We start from the raw sequence: 14,961 nt of genomic DNA on the forward strand, positions 1-14,961 counted from the left end.
CAGTCTTCATTAAATTGTAGGTTTTTCCAGATTGTGGTCTCCTCAGGCACAGCTTTGGATGAACAGTGGTATTCTCGATAAAGGAAAACCCTGATAATGGGAAGCTAATGCATCGTCATAATTTTGGTCAGTATACTCAAAACAATGCAAAATATTTTAAGTCTGAAAAGACCTTAATTTAGTAACTATTTTCAAGTCTAGGCACACCTCCTAAAACTATTAGAAGCACAAACCACTAAAATTGTATTGCAATAGACGAAAAACTAAAAGGGATTTTTAAAACTATTACACATGTGGCCAGTGAACTGTGTGAAATTAATCCCAGTTCATCAGTATCTCATGCTGTTGAATTCACTTTGGAGAGAGACCTACTGGGGGTGAACATCTTGAGCTGGAAAACGACCAGGAAGGACGTAGAAAGTGACTAATTCTGTGGCAACATAAGCAGAATTGGTTAAGAACCGGACAACAAGGTAAACGTCCGTGTCCGGATGGACATGCAATGGAATAATTTGAGTTTCAATTGACGTACACAATACTTGACGGATTTATTTTAAGGTTGTTCTATAATTAGTTGCTGTTTGCACACAGTGTGTAGCGCGGAATTTGACAAATGTGTAAAACGCCCGGTCACCAAAAGACCAATACCCTGACATTCAGCTTCAAAAAAATATACAGGGTTATTTCTGGGCAGTCGCCCTCTCTGATTATTGCAGAATCGTTGGAGTTTACCCCCGGTCTGTCTGGTGTGAACATTTCCCTGGAATCTCTTCGGACGTAAACCTCGTGGGAAGCAAGTTAAGACTTTAGGGGAACAGTTAACAACAAGCGGGGTTATTTTTCAGGTAAGGCATGAAGTCCGCGCCTGGGTATATTGCCCGATGAGTTAAAGAGACATGTCACGGGGGGCGGAGTTACTCGACCGAAATTCTGTTCCTCCGTCGCGATTTGATGACGTCGAAGGTCAGCTGCCGAAAGGGTAGCACGCATTGCATCCAAGATGGCCGCCTCCTTGTGTCAGTGTTATCGGGTGAGATGTGACAAGGTTTTTTTTTTTGTTTGACTCTTTAGCACCTTTGGTTCTTTGAAGATGATTTTTAAAAATGGAAAAGTGGATTTTAACACGGCGCTGGCTGAAGCGCCGTGCCTTTTAGCAAAAGATAGAGTATGATAGAAGTCGTAAGCGCGAAAAAGCATTTTCCCCAGCTCATGAATTTCAAGAGATGACAACATGCCGGTTACTTCGACTGGGCCTTTTAAAAGATAAAGCTAACTGTAACTAAGTTCTGAGATGTAGTGAAGAACTTGCAATATGTGTTTGAATAGAGTGCAGTGCGGTCGAGTGATTTCTTAAGGTACCTGAGTTAATAGTCTGACTTATCACGAATGCATGTGAGATTGAGTAAGCGAGGGGTAAGGTCTATGACCCAGCGAGCGCACAGGTATTCAATACAATGTTTAATCCGAAACTCGATCAGAATGAAAAGTTTGAGAAAAGGCGTTTAAGACAAACGACACTTTTCTCAGTCGACGTTCATCCTATTTCACTTTAGCTGTTGTACGTTTTAATCAGAAAAGGTTACGGCTCCCAGGTATGTACCGAGTACAATCTGCACATGCATGTAGGGGTTGAACCCAAATGATGCAGACAGAAATCAAATAATAGATGCTTTAAAGGGCAATACTATTGCGGTTTCGGAGTATGAAATCCAACTTTAATATCTCAGCTGACCTTATAATGTAAAGGAAAATACACTTAGCACAGAATCCTAACCACACTGACTTAGAACCGTCCCTAATGCGTGCAGGGTAAACCATTTATTACCGCGTTTAAATTGGGATTCAAATCAGGTGGTTTGTAGCCTAAAGGAGGTTTTTTTACTGTACCAAAAAGGTTTTTATAAGACCATCTATACATTGCTTGATCTGTCGCCTCTTCTTTTGAACGGCGTTCTTTTTGTATGTCTCCCTTGCTTCTGTTTCTCGCAGCTTTGTGCCCGAAGGAGTTTGCTCCTCCTGTCCAGTCGACCCTGTGTGTCCTCGTTCCAGAAACCCCACGTGTACAGGATATGTGGGTCTCCTGCAACTTCACCACAGGTGACTCAGAATATTATTATTACCTGTTCATTTGACTGACCCGTATTTTCTACAGTCCTTGAAGGACTGCTGTGATCAACATACAGTATTTCATCTGATCTTTCAGTGTTGAATGCAGCTTAAATGGATTGATGTTAAAGACATTGTTCTAGAATTGCTGTGCAGATGTGACTGATGGGCATCTAAAACAGGGATGAACGCACAACATATGTGGCCCTCAAACAGCCTCGAGCATTGCTGAACACCCGACAGACAGAGTAATTAAGAAGGCATATAAATGGTCTGTAGCTAATTTAAGGGTGTTTGATGGTTAAGATATTTTGACACCTCACTGGTATTTAGCAGAGATTTTTCTGTATCCCTGGGGGGCTCTGTCTGCACTGAGCCAGTTTAAATTGATGGCTGGTTCTCTGGAGCTGGGGTCATTTCATTCCCCATGGCTGTGACCCGGACATCTCTGTCCCAGGTGCGGTACGCGTCTCAGGGCGGTGGGGGGCGGAAGGGCTTCCTCACGGAGTTCGTTGACAGCCTGAAGCAGGAGCTGAGCAAGAACAAGGAGATGAAGGAAAACATCAGGAAGTTCCGGGAAGAGGCCAAGAAACTGGAGGAATCGGAGGCTCTGAAACAAGCCCGGAGGAAATACGTAAGTCTCGCCGAGCAGCAGTTTGATCCTTTTCAGGTTTTGAAAGCTGCGGAGTCTGGTGTATTAGCCAACGCTAGGTGCTGGGTGCTGATCACTTTGTTGTGAGGATGAGATTTTAGCAAACATTAGCTAGAGCTTCTTAAGACAATACATTTTTTAGCAGTAACATTAACCCACTGTCAGCATCTTCATATATCAACCATTGTATTTTTATAATCGATGTTTAGAGGGAGAAGGCATGGCAGCAAAAGTAGGTAATCTTGGGCTCTCAATAGTGATGAACAATCTTCTAAATATCAATAATTTCATATTTGAGTGCTTTATTACCAAGGGGACCTCCGAGAAATAAGACGACAGACCTTTAAGGACTGGTCCTGAGCACCTAATGTTCTGAGCACCTTAATTGGGAGTCAGTCCGACCGAGAATGTCTGAGGACGTGGTGCTCACAGGGGTTTTTATTTCTGTTTCTCCCTCATGTCTAGAAAACAATTGAGTCAGAAACGGTGAAGACGTCTGAAGTGCTGAGGAAGAAGTTTGGGGAGATTTCAGAAACTGTGAAAGAGGTGGGTTTTTTGACAGAACCAAGCCATATGACTTGTACTCCTGTTTCTGTGTGTCTAGAGAGTGCAAGGATTTTGCTTATTTTTTGGGTTTTGTGCCAGCATTATTGATTGTCTGTGTTGCTAGATTGCTAGATGTCCTCTTGGTTTCATGTTCCCCTGGCTCAGTTCTGTGGTTCTACTGTAAGGGGTTTGGCAGTTGTGTGGCAATGCCATTGGTCTGGCCGACAAGTGGAAACTACATGGAAGTGCATTTTAAAAAAACCCAACAGGAAAGCGACTCTACACAGAGAGTTGTGGGAGAGTGGAACAAGCTACCCAGCTATGTAGTTGTAGCGAATATCCTCGCTGAGTTCAAGAAACAGCTGGACGAGATCTTCTAGGTGACTAGATTGGCTGAAAGGCCTCTTCCTTTTGTAATCTTTCTCACGTTCTTATGGTTGTGAGCTTATGTCGGTGAGCTCCGAGAGCCCCCGCGAGATCCCGATGGCCTCTCTCTGTGCTGGCAGGGCCTGGAGGAGGTGAGCCGCTCCGACCTGGGCAAGAAGATCAAGGAGGGAGTGGAGGAGGCCACCAAGACGGCCAAGCACTCCGCAGAGTCCGTGTCCAGGAGTGGGGAGAAATTGGGCAAGACCGGTGCCTTCCGTGCCATCTCTCAGGTGAGCACCCCGTCCCTCCCCCGAAACCTCGCCCTGACCCATACTATCCTTACATTCCTGATTGGGGGTTCAGGGGGTCCCCACTATCCCTGAGAGCTTTCACTACTGTCTAGGTCGCGCAGTATTTCTGTCACGCTTATCCCAGTCATTTACTTCACATTGCTGTGGTCTTCTCCCAGTTTGAAGAAGGCTTTACCAAACCTCTCTGTTCTGCCATTATTTCACTGTGGTCCTCTTGAAGACGGTGGACTGGGAGCTTGTCATGTAGTAAGTTTCCTCATTCTGCTATCAAAGGGATCCGTCTCTTTAAAGATCAGGGCCTCTTTTAGCAACAGGATTTCCTGTCACAGTCAGCCCAGTGTACAGCTTCGGTATGAACAGTGAAACGCAAACCATAGAAAGAAGTGGAAGTGTATTTAAGACATAGAGCAGGATCCACTTCTTTACACAAAGAGTTGTGGGAGTGTGGAGCAAGCTTCTCAGCCATGTTGTTGAAGCCGAGGAGGGCCAAATCGGCCTCCCCCTGCCTTCAGACCGTTCTGACGTTGTTTTCTCCGTGCGCTTGCCTGTGTGCAGGGCGTGGAGACGGTGAAGAAGGAGATCGATGACCTGGGGCAGAGTGGTCCCTACCGGCCCCCTCCCCGCCTGAGGAAGAGGACCGAGTTCTTGGGGAAGAGCGGGGAGATGGAGGCCAAGGTGTTCGAGCCCAATGAGTAGGTCCTCTATTCCTCTGTCTGGCCAGTGTGCTGATTTGAATGGCTAAGACCGTATTTCCTTCTGTTCGAACCCACACACCCCCACATCCACCCACACATGTGCACACGGTGTCAGCACAGCTGCCCTGAGCTGGCCTGCAGGTTATGGGCTGGGCTTTTTTCTCTGCGTAAATCAATACTCACTAAATGATGATAATGCTAAAATAAAATAACCCCTTTGAACATATTTTCTTTTTCACATCAGGACTGCAGGACAAAAACAACATAAACAGCATGCTGAAAACCAGAGCTCATAGGCTATTTTCATCTTGACTTTTTAATGTGTAACTCTTTATAGTATTGTGCTTCTAAGAGCATGGTTGGCTGTATGTTACTAAGTTTGAGAACATGACTGTTGTATTTACTTCTAGGTTGGATAGCTTACTCATTGTTATTGTTCAGACTCATTGTTACTCTTCCAGGGAGGCGATGGGTGTTGTGCTGCACAAGGACTCTAAGTGGTATCAGCAGTGGAAGGACTTTAAGGACAACAATGTGGTTTTCAACAGTAAGGTCAACTTCCCCACTTTTGGGTGTCTTTTCCTGTGTTGCCAGCAGAGGGCGCTTTCGTTTCAGTTTTGATCAGTGATATTTTTGTTTTTAAGTGAGTTTTAAAAAATAGAGGTGAAACATACTTCAGGTGTGCCTTTTTAAGTAAAAGCTTTGGGATGTTTTTGGGATGGCAGCTGAAGCAGAAGTAAAGGTTTTAATTGTTCAAAATAATTTGATGAGAACAGTATTATTCGGGGTTCAGATTAGGTTTTTAGTGCCTAATCTTTTTGACCCCCTGACCCTGAAGAGGTTTCACACTGGGGTCACAAAACTGGATTAGTGGTCAGCACCTTGCATCGCAGAAATTCCTTAAGACAATTGTGTTCTGTAACATCCCCACAATCCTGTATCTGCAGCGTTCAAGTAGTGTCGTGAAGCCAATACAGGCATGCAGCAAAGTACACTGAAATGGAGAAGCTTTCCTACACCTCTTATAAAAGGAAATCCAAATCCTGTTTGCTTTAGTGGGTTTAGTGTCATCCCTCCTCTGTCCACTAAGTGGTGCTAAGAGCCATTGCAACATTATGATCCTAAGGCACGTGGGGGCGGCTGTTGTTAAGCCAGTGGAGTAGGTGGCTATGAATAACCAGAAACAAACAGTTGCCCTGGAGATCCCAGTAGAGGCCTGGAGCCCCATGAGGTTGCAAGGCCACTGTGATAGGAGCCAAACGGAGTCTTTTGTCCCAATTTGATCCTCGTTAACCTTGAAGGTAATGAGCCTGTATAACGAGCACAGAGTAATGAGAGCCCTGGGAGTCTCTGGGGGTGGGGAAAGGGAAAGAATTGACGAGTCTGTCAGAAACAGCATAATCTCCTGCGTTTGAAGTGTTAACGCGGTCAAGGATGGACAATATAAATATCTGTCCATCTATTTTCTAATCACTTATCCAATACAGGGTCATGGGGGAGCTGGAGCCTCAACAATTAAAGTGATATGATGTCTTATAGTTTACAGTTCAATAATTTTTTCTAATTTTACAGAACTAAAGCACTTCTGCATTTTCTTTAGGCTAGATGAGTATTGGATAGCTTTTTGGAAGTTGCACCTAACTGCATTGTGAGGAAGTCTGTGTAGATGGAGCTCGAAAGATTCAGGAAATCGTTTTAACAGAAGTGCAAGGAGTGTTTTTCACCAGGAGACTGCCAAGCCCCTTGTTCCGAGCTCGGTTTAGCTCAGTAATTGTTTTAGCGTGCTGGAGCGTCTGTTCATCTCCAGCAGGTATTAGGGTTGCCGTGCAGATCCCAAAGCAGCGCTGTGTTGCTCTGTGCTGGGGGAATATTGGCTGGTTAGACTGCCTGAGAAAGTAGGTGTAGTAGTATAGCCTAAATCTAAAGAGTGAATTTCATCCGTGATACTGATCAGGTTACATTTTTAAACTGAAAGGTACAATTGTCCAACATTTGGCTGCAGGTGGAATTGGAAATTGCAGTTTTGAGTGTCTGAACTCAAATAGCGTCACTCTCCCTCTCTCCGCCAGGGTTCTTTGAGATGAAGATGAAATACGACGAGAGCGACAATGCCTTCATCAGAGCCTCCCGCGCCGTCACGGACAAAGTCACTGACCTCATCGGTAACGACCTCGCCTCTTCCCCCTGGCTTTAACCTCTGACCTTGCAGGGAAGAGAAGCCTGTCGCCAGTTGAGCTGGCATTTTTAAACACTGATCTCCCTGGGGAGTTTCACTTCTTCTGGCAGAGTTTTTATCATATAAGAAGATAGTAACATGCACTGGTTTTCTAACTGTACTCTGCTATGAAACAATTAGAAAAAACACATTTTACCCAAGATAGCCTTGCGTTGTCAAGAGATGGAGACCCTGCAGTGGAAAGGGGTGTCCACTGCGCTGTCCCCCTTGCTGAACCCCCGATTTGTCTGGACAGGTGGCCTGTTTTCTAAAACCGAAATGTCGGAGGTCCTGACAGAAATCCTGAAGGTGGATCCCGGGTTTGACAAAGATTCCTTTCTGAAGCAGTGCGAGCAGGACATCATTCCAAACATCCTGGAGGTGAGAGGGTCTGCCTGGTGGGACGTCCCGTGGTGGAATTGGAAACGTACACGAACCGATTGCATTCTTAAAAAGTCGCTGCGTTGTTCGGGAGCTCATGGGGGCTTATACGTGTTAGAAGTTTTTTAAGGTGTTTTGTCATAAACTGGACAATTTCATCAGATCTACTTTGTTATTTCTTGTGGTTCAATGGAAGCTAGGCCGGATGTGCAGGTCAACGTGATTTTTAAAAAAAGTTAATTCTTTGGAAAACTATTTTTAAATGCAGTTGTGAGTCAAATCTCTGGGTGAGGGGATATAGATTCATGACTTGAACCGATCATGATCAAATACTTCACCACACATCAGTAAACTGAATGTGTGCCTGTTCTCCTGCGGTCAAAATTCTGAATTCTCCTTATCCAGGCCATGATCCGTGGTGACCTTGAGGTCCTGAAGGACTGGTGCTATGAAGCTGTGAGTACACATGTTAATGATGCTAATGAAAATAAAAGCTGCATGTTTGCTGTGTAGAGTTACCACTAGGCTCTCCATGCACGGTATTCTAATTCAAATTGTTAAGTGTGCATGGAAAAAATATTAGCACTGTCAAATAACAATAAAGGAAAAAAGCCCTGCCCTCTTTAATAGAAATGTTACTTTTATAGGAAAAATTTACCTAAGGTTAAATACTTTTGAGTACTTATCCTCTATTTGAGATATAGCTGTCTTTGGAGATGACCGTCCTGGCCAGCAGGGGTCGCTGTGGTGCAGCCCCGGCTGATTTCTGTGTCTTTGTGTTCCGGCCTCCAGACGTACAGTCAGCTGGCGCACCCCATCCAGCAGGCCAAAGCCATGGGGCTGCAGTTCCACTCCAAGATCCTGGATATTGACAACATTGACGTGAGTCCCGCGCCTCACCTCGCCTCGCCTCGCCTCGCCTCGCCTCCTGTGCCGCTGTGCCCAGGCCCCGCCCTCCTGCGGGGACGGCAAGAGGACTTAAGCCGAAGCAGCGGCAAAACACTCATTCTCCTTGTCTTCTCTGTCCTCAAAAGCTCCCCCGTTCCACCCTCAACGCCACCCACCACTCTTCCCCTTGGAGGTGGCAGCCGGGGTCCTCACGTGCTCTCTCTCTCTCTCCGTCTCCGTTTCAGCTGGCCATGGGCAAGATGATGGAGCAGGGTCCCGTGCTGATCATCACCTTCCAGGCCCAGCTCGTGATGGTCATCCGCAGCCCCAAGGGGGAGGTGGTGGAAGGAGACCCGGTGAGCGAGTGGGTTCGGGTGGGCAGAGGGCAGAGGGGGTCCAGTCTTACTGAAACCGCACGTGCTCTGATGCGAGGACGTCTGCGTGAGTCCGTGAGGGCCCGGGCTGAATTAAAATGGGCAGCCCGGATCATGCCGTGACATAACACAAAGCACAAAACGCACCTGACTCAAACATGGGCGTCCGGAGGTTTTCGGTTTAATGCAGAGCCCCCTCGGATCCTCGTGTGAAGGGCTGATATTCACACCGTGGACGCGGAGATGCGGCGAATACGTCTGTTTTTGGGCTTGCTCCTTTTGATAAGGAAGGCCCTGTTGAGATCTCCTTTTAAAACATCGCTCTGAAAGCGCTTCGCGACAAAGCGACTGGTAGTGACTGGCCCTTTTGGGGTCGTTTTCCGCATCATACTGAATTGATCATAATCCGTAATTCAGGAATCGAGCAAATCCCTTGATTTAAACACATCGCCCAAAGAACATTCTTAAACAGCAATGTGCAGTTCCAGGCCGTGTTTTAAAATGGCGGTTTTTAGCGACTCATTATGTAGAGTGTTGGTGTGGCCCTGAATTTGTGAGGCGATGGAAGATGGCAGCGTCATGTCCAGTGATGAATGCACAGAAGTCACCATGGAGGAAATGGCTGCAGGCTGAAGAGTGTCAAGGCAGCATGATTAATCTGGATCCTTAAAAGCACACCCTTCCCTTTATTTCATATTATCCACAAAGGATTCGCGGAGAAGCTGGGCCCATCCCGGGGGCAGCCGTCGCCTGCAGTAATGGCCGTGTAATCGTGTGATTGATCACCAGCAGGGTGACCCAGGGCAGAGGGCTGGTGTCCACACACCACTCAGACGCTGCCAGTAGACACATTGATGTGATAATTATCGGCAAGCTCATAAAAGTCCATTTACTGTCTGTGTTCCTGCCCTGCTGGGCCCTTAAATCTGCTCGCTCTGTGCTGAACATGTTGCGGCAGTGACCCCTGGGAGATGAGCTAATTAAAAGAAGTAGGAAAAAGTTGGACTCCGTCCATTTGAATGGAAGATGCTGGCCTCCGCATAAAAGGTGAGACCCTGCAAAAACTCAGGGAGCTATAAAGAGACCAAATTGCTGCCTCGTGTGCCTGGTCCTGCAACTACATTATTTGGAAAGAAGCTGCTTAGCAGAGCAGTTGTGTAGCTTTTATCTCATAATTTCCTTAGGATTCAGGATTTTCAGAATGAACGATGAAACACGAGCCAGAGAGGACAGTTGTAACTTAAGTGGAAGCGCATTTAAATCCAGAGGCGGGAGACCTCGACACGAAGGGTTTTGGGAGTCTGAGACAAGTCACCCACCTGTGATGTTGAAGTCAGGATCCAGACTTCTTTTAAAAAGCACCAGATCCGTTATCCTTTGGTATTGTTTATGTGCTGAATTTTTTATGTGCATCATTTAAAGCTGTCTTTACCTCCTCATGGGGGCGGAGCGGTGGCTCTGTGGATAAGGATCTGCGCCTGTGGCTGGAAGGTTGCCGGTTCAAATCCTGCGGCTGGCAGAGGAATCCTACTCCGTTGGGCCCCTGAGCAAGGCCCTTAACCCCACCTGCTCCAGGGACGCCGTATAAATGGCTGACCCTGCGCTCTGACCCCCAGCTTCTCTCGCTGTCTGTGTGTCTCATGGAGAGAAGCTGGGGTATGCGAAAAGATGAATTCCTAATGCAAGAAATTGTATAGGGCTAATAAAGAAACATTATAACATTATTATTATAGCTATAGTAGGAGGCTTCACCTTTGACACAGCCCTGTCAGTTTCGTTGCATGTATTTGTACACATAGCTTTCTTCTTACTGTGTTGAAGTTAAATACAGTAAATACAAGATTTATATTGACTTGCATTGAAGGGGAATGACTGGTGTCAGTGGAATTTAGGTGTTGTCATTAAAATGTTTTAAAAAGTGTAGAAAAAATGTTAATTGTGTCAGTCCTCAGATTGAGTGTGCCTGTCTTTTCTTGAAATGCACCTCGCTAGGGAGCCCCCAGTTTAAACAAAACCAGACTGAAGCTTATGCATTTTTAAAAAGCAGTGCTGTCCTTGAACATCAAATATTAAAAGCAGGACTGCACGTAAACAGATGAACTGCAAGTGCTGTCAGTGCATGTCCGTCCTGAGTCCCCAGACACTTGGTTAAAAACTGCTGTTCGAGAGCATCGGTCTGAAAGAGGCCCTGTCCTGCCTGTGTCTCCGCAGGAGAAGGTCCTGCGCATGATGTACGTGTGGGCGCTGTGCCGCGATCAGGACGAGCTCAACCCCTACGCAGCCTGGAGACTCCTGGACATCTCGGCGTCCAGCACTGAGCAGATCCTCTGAGAGGCAGCGAGAGAGGCAGGGGGCGTGGGCTCGAGCACTGAACTGGGTGGGCGGGGGGGTGCATACGCAGCCCCGGGGAAATGGGGGGTGGGGCCCAGTTAATTCCTCGGCACCCCTCCTCCACAGAGACCAGCGGACACCTGGGGTTCGGCTGCTTCCTTTTCACACTCCCTGCTCTGGTCACCTGCAGTGCCCCTGGATCAGGGCAGCTTCGGCGGCAGGGAACAGGGGGATGAAGTTGGACAGTATGACCAGTGCAGGGAGGTTTGCCTTTTTTTTAACATGTGACCAAGGACTGGCCATTTGGAGGAAGACCTTTTCCTATCTAGGGCACTGCACTTCTGCTGTCCACTACCACTGGCAGGAATCTATCTGATCAGCTAGGACTTTTATTTTTCTCTGGGCGCTGGGCCAGAGCAGGTAGTGCCATAATCACCTGTGTTGTGAAAAGGACCAATCTTAAGGATACATGGAAAGTATAGAAGACAACTCCACATATTTATTAGACAAACAGGAGGGTTATTAGAATACAGGAGGGTATCTTACTTCCTCCTGTATTCTAGCCCATCTGACATTTTAAATTGCAGAGGTCATTCTAGCATGTGGATGCACTCGCTGTGATTATGGTGCATAAAGTCAAAAGAGAAACAGGAAACTTACTGCAGATATGTCTTGTCTTAACCATCAGGTATAATTACCACCAAGAGTTTCCAGTGCAAGAGATGTTCAGTTCATTAAATGCCGTGTAGTAGATGTTCATAAATTAAGGAACGTTTTGTAAAAACAACTTTCCAAGCTGTCCTTTTATTTAAAGAAATCGCTCATCATGAAACTAATCATACATTGGGAGTACTCCTAAGGACCCTGAAGAATCTCACGCTGTTTGTAGCAAACAGTCCACCTGATACACTTCGCCCTTGCGTCTGAAGACTTGCTTTTAGATGCAGCTTTGGGGAATAGGCTGGTCCTACCAGTCATACCCACCTCTTCCCCAGAAGCAACTGAGCATTTCTATCTCCGTGAAAAGGCCACCCAGTCTGCCGGAGAGTGGGCAGGCTTCTCTAATCCTGCCTGTGGCCAGCTGCTGTGTGTTTTAGTCTTCACTGGTGTAAGCCGAAGCCCCTCAGATGTTTACTCAGACCTGTTGGGCTTTTTCATAACAGACTCGTGCAACAATAGCAACGCTCATCTGTGTTTACGACAAGCTGCTGTGGATCACGGCTGCTCAGCTGGCACCGCCGAGACAAGATTTTAAAATATTTTCCATCCTTTGCAGAGATTACCAGGCTGGTGTTGTACTGAGCCTTAGGGGACAACATGTCCTTAATTCTCACCTCAGCCTGTGCAGCCAAGTCAAAACAAGTCTTTTGTGCAGACTGGCACTGCACTGTGCTGCTGTCTTTAAGCGGTGTTCTGGAGAACATCCGTTTCTGTTTTGACCATTCCTGTTGTTTAAGATAAGTTGTTTGAGACTTTTAAACGTTTCAATGAGCAGCGGTTTCTGACACCACAAACAAGATGCAGTGTGAGAGCTGGAAACTTGAGGCGACCCTTCTGCCTTGAAATAAGAACAGTCAGCATCTGTAGTGCAGAGAGGGGAAGGAGTGTCCTGTTGAAATTGCAAGTTGGAATAGAAATCGAAAAGGGTGGGTGATGGGAGAATATAAACTTGCTGAGTTTATACCACACTAAATGTAAAAGGACAGTGGGAATGGCGTGCAACCTTGTCCATCTCGACAAGCTGGACTGGTAAGAGTCCGGTCAGGACTGTGCCACCCTGGTGGCCATCTGGGGTACTACAAGCATTACAGCAGTATTGTTAGAGAATGCACACCCTGAATGCAAGTTATGTCAAATAAAAGTCAAAGGGTCTTTTTAACTGCCTTTAGAGTCTGTTTACTGTGGTATTTTATTGTGTTATTAACTTTGAATTAAAAATCTTTTGCTTTTTTTATCTGCAAGTTAAAAGAAAAAAAAGGCTGTTGTGTGCCCTCACAGCTCTTGGATTTCTCCGTTACTGAGAAAGTAAGAATTTCATATTGTTTTCATGAAGGTGAGGACGGGAGTTGTGACCCTTTGGGAGCGTGCAGCGGTGTGTTCTGTCAAGTGCCTTCGAACAGATAACCCCTAATCCTTCGGGGTACTCTCGGCACTAAGCAGTAGCCCACTCTGGCTCCTCCTCTCCCCGTCGGCCGGGTGTCGGCTCCAGCCCGCACCGCCTCCCTCCTCATCCAGCCCTTCTCATCAACGTCTCCCTCCCGCGCTTCCCGAATCATCAGCTCTGAGCCTGCGCTTCCCTTCCTCTGTGAGCCGAGCGCCTGGCTGGAGTCTCATCCGGTTTATTCAGAGTCGCCCCTTCATCCCTTTCATCGAAGTCTTCAGAAATAAGTCAACACCTTCGCTTAACTGGTTAGAATTGCTCTCCTGGAACAGACCGGGTGTGACGAGAGACCTGTAGGAAAGGAGTGGACCCACCCCTGCTCTGAACTGAAGAGACAGGGGCAGATCGTGTCCATCGTGTCCATTTTCAGAGCCCTTGCTAATCCGCAGGCACGCTGGAGCCTGCAGCAGGAAACTCCCCATGTGGCTGCCCCCAGATTGATAGTGCAGGCCTTGGGGAGGGCCTGGGAGAGTTAATTAACTGGCTTAACACTTGCCTATTGATTCGTACTCCCCTTGACTAGCCAGCCCATTTCAGCGGCTGTCCCGCATGATGAATCCTCCCGGCTCTTTCCCCTGCTGTCTGGCGCGGTCTTCATCGCTCACTGTGCCCGCGCTGCCCTGGCCTTTCACACTGTGCACACGGAGGACTGGGAAAGTCAAAGTCTTGAGAGTTTTCCACTGGGATCAGACTGTGCAGATATGAGAAAGAACGAATCCAGGATAATCGTATCTGCCAAAACAGACATGAGAGTAGGCGGATGAACACAATGGGCTGTATTCATAAAACCTTTGCTGGCCTGTAAATAAATAGGTGTCAAATATATGAGGCCTGATGCTGATCATGGCTGTAAACTGTTGTGTGACCATGGAAACTATGAATCAGAACATTTTTGCAAATGCCAGTCCTTTACTGTCCAGATTCTGTATCTCATTTTGGTTCTGTGTTGCAGTGAATGCATAAAATGCCTCAGTCAATTAATTGACAGTATTTGGTTTCCATTGTAGAAGTCAGCTTGTTTCTTTGAAGGATGTGGGACAGTCCTATATTTATATTCCATGCTTTTGGCTCTGTTGAGGAATTGACTTCCAGCCTTTTCTTGACTTTTCCAGACACTTGCACGCCGTCGCTCCACGGCTCCCTGCTCGCGTGTTTCACCGTCCTCCTGACTTCCCAAACGTCTGGCACGCAAATCCACGCACAGTCACTGAGCCATACGCCTCTGTGAAACCTCTGTATAGCCTTACGGCCCAGGCTGAGCAAAATCGGTATGTGTAAATGTGGTATTGTAGGCCTTCACAAGTCTGCCTGAGCGAGCCTGGATTAGCTATTTTACTTTGCACGCTTCAGGAGTTTCCTGAGATGTTTCAAATTGTAGGTCCTCAAGTGGGAGAAACGTTGCACACAAGTATTAAGGGGTAAATTAGGGTATCAACTGTACAGACCATGATCCCTTTCCTTAACTAGCTCGCCCAAACAGCTGAAGATGCCCTGGCCTTGCATCCTCTGCAAGCGTACAGTATTGGTTTCAAATTGACTCTTAAATTCCTCTCCTGTGTTACTGGATGCCTCCACTAGTAAATGGCCATCTACTGACTGACGCCAGCGACAGAAAATATTCCCTTTGCCTTTATAAATGAGAAGACGTTTGATAGTTGAACTTTATATAGCAAAACCTTCAGCTCACGTCAGCCCTGCGATTACTGAGACGTCTATGTGATTGCCCTGGCACACTGTTTTCTCCCCAGCCCACAGTGCCGTTAGGACTGATTCTTGTAAGTGCTTCCTCTGCAGTCACCGAGTTCAAATACAGGCCAGGAACGAGTGAACTGTTTTTTTTACTCATCTTACTCCTTTTTTATGACGGTGTTCGATTTGCTTCAGAGACGCGGTGGCGCAGTGGTTATCATGACCTCACAGCGCTGGGGGCTGAGA

General features: G+C 46.7%; 1 protein-coding gene across 1 annotated transcript; it reads left to right on the plus strand.

The window, feature by feature from the left end:
• Positions 1 to 956: 956 nt before the first annotated feature.
• timm44 (translocase of inner mitochondrial membrane 44 homolog (yeast)) lies at positions 957 to 12,740 on the plus strand. Its single transcript, XM_088907876.1, has 13 exons — positions 957 to 1,030; positions 1,990 to 2,097; positions 2,564 to 2,740; positions 3,224 to 3,304; positions 3,811 to 3,960; positions 4,537 to 4,673; positions 5,138 to 5,223; positions 6,746 to 6,838; positions 7,148 to 7,272; positions 7,678 to 7,728; positions 8,065 to 8,154; positions 8,406 to 8,516; positions 10,746 to 12,740. Exons 1-13 carry the CDS (start codon positions 1,001 to 1,003, stop codon positions 10,863 to 10,865), a joined length of 1,359 nt encoding a protein of 452 aa, XP_088764002.1. The 5' UTR covers positions 957 to 1,000; the 3' UTR covers positions 10,866 to 12,740.
• The last annotated feature ends 2,221 nt before the right edge of the window (positions 12,741 to 14,961 follow it).

The sequence above is a fragment of the Atractosteus spatula genome, chromosome 28 (genome assembly GCF_055471065.1).
Source record: "Atractosteus spatula isolate fAtrSpa1 chromosome 28, fAtrSpa1.hap1, whole genome shotgun sequence".
Taxonomy (NCBI): Eukaryota; Metazoa; Chordata; class Actinopteri; order Semionotiformes; family Lepisosteidae; genus Atractosteus; species Atractosteus spatula.

Coding starts and splice junctions, on each gene's coding strand:
- timm44 (XM_088907876.1), top strand. CDS start 1,001: ATGGCCGCCTCCTTGTGTCAGTGTTATCGG. Junction 2,098..2,563: donor CTCCTGCAACTTCACCACAG/GTGACTCAGAAT, acceptor TCTCTGTCCCAG/GTGCGGTACGCGTCTCAGGG. Junction 7,729..8,064: donor AGGACTGGTGCTATGAAGCT/GTGAGTACACAT, acceptor TCCGGCCTCCAG/ACGTACAGTCAGCTGGCGCA.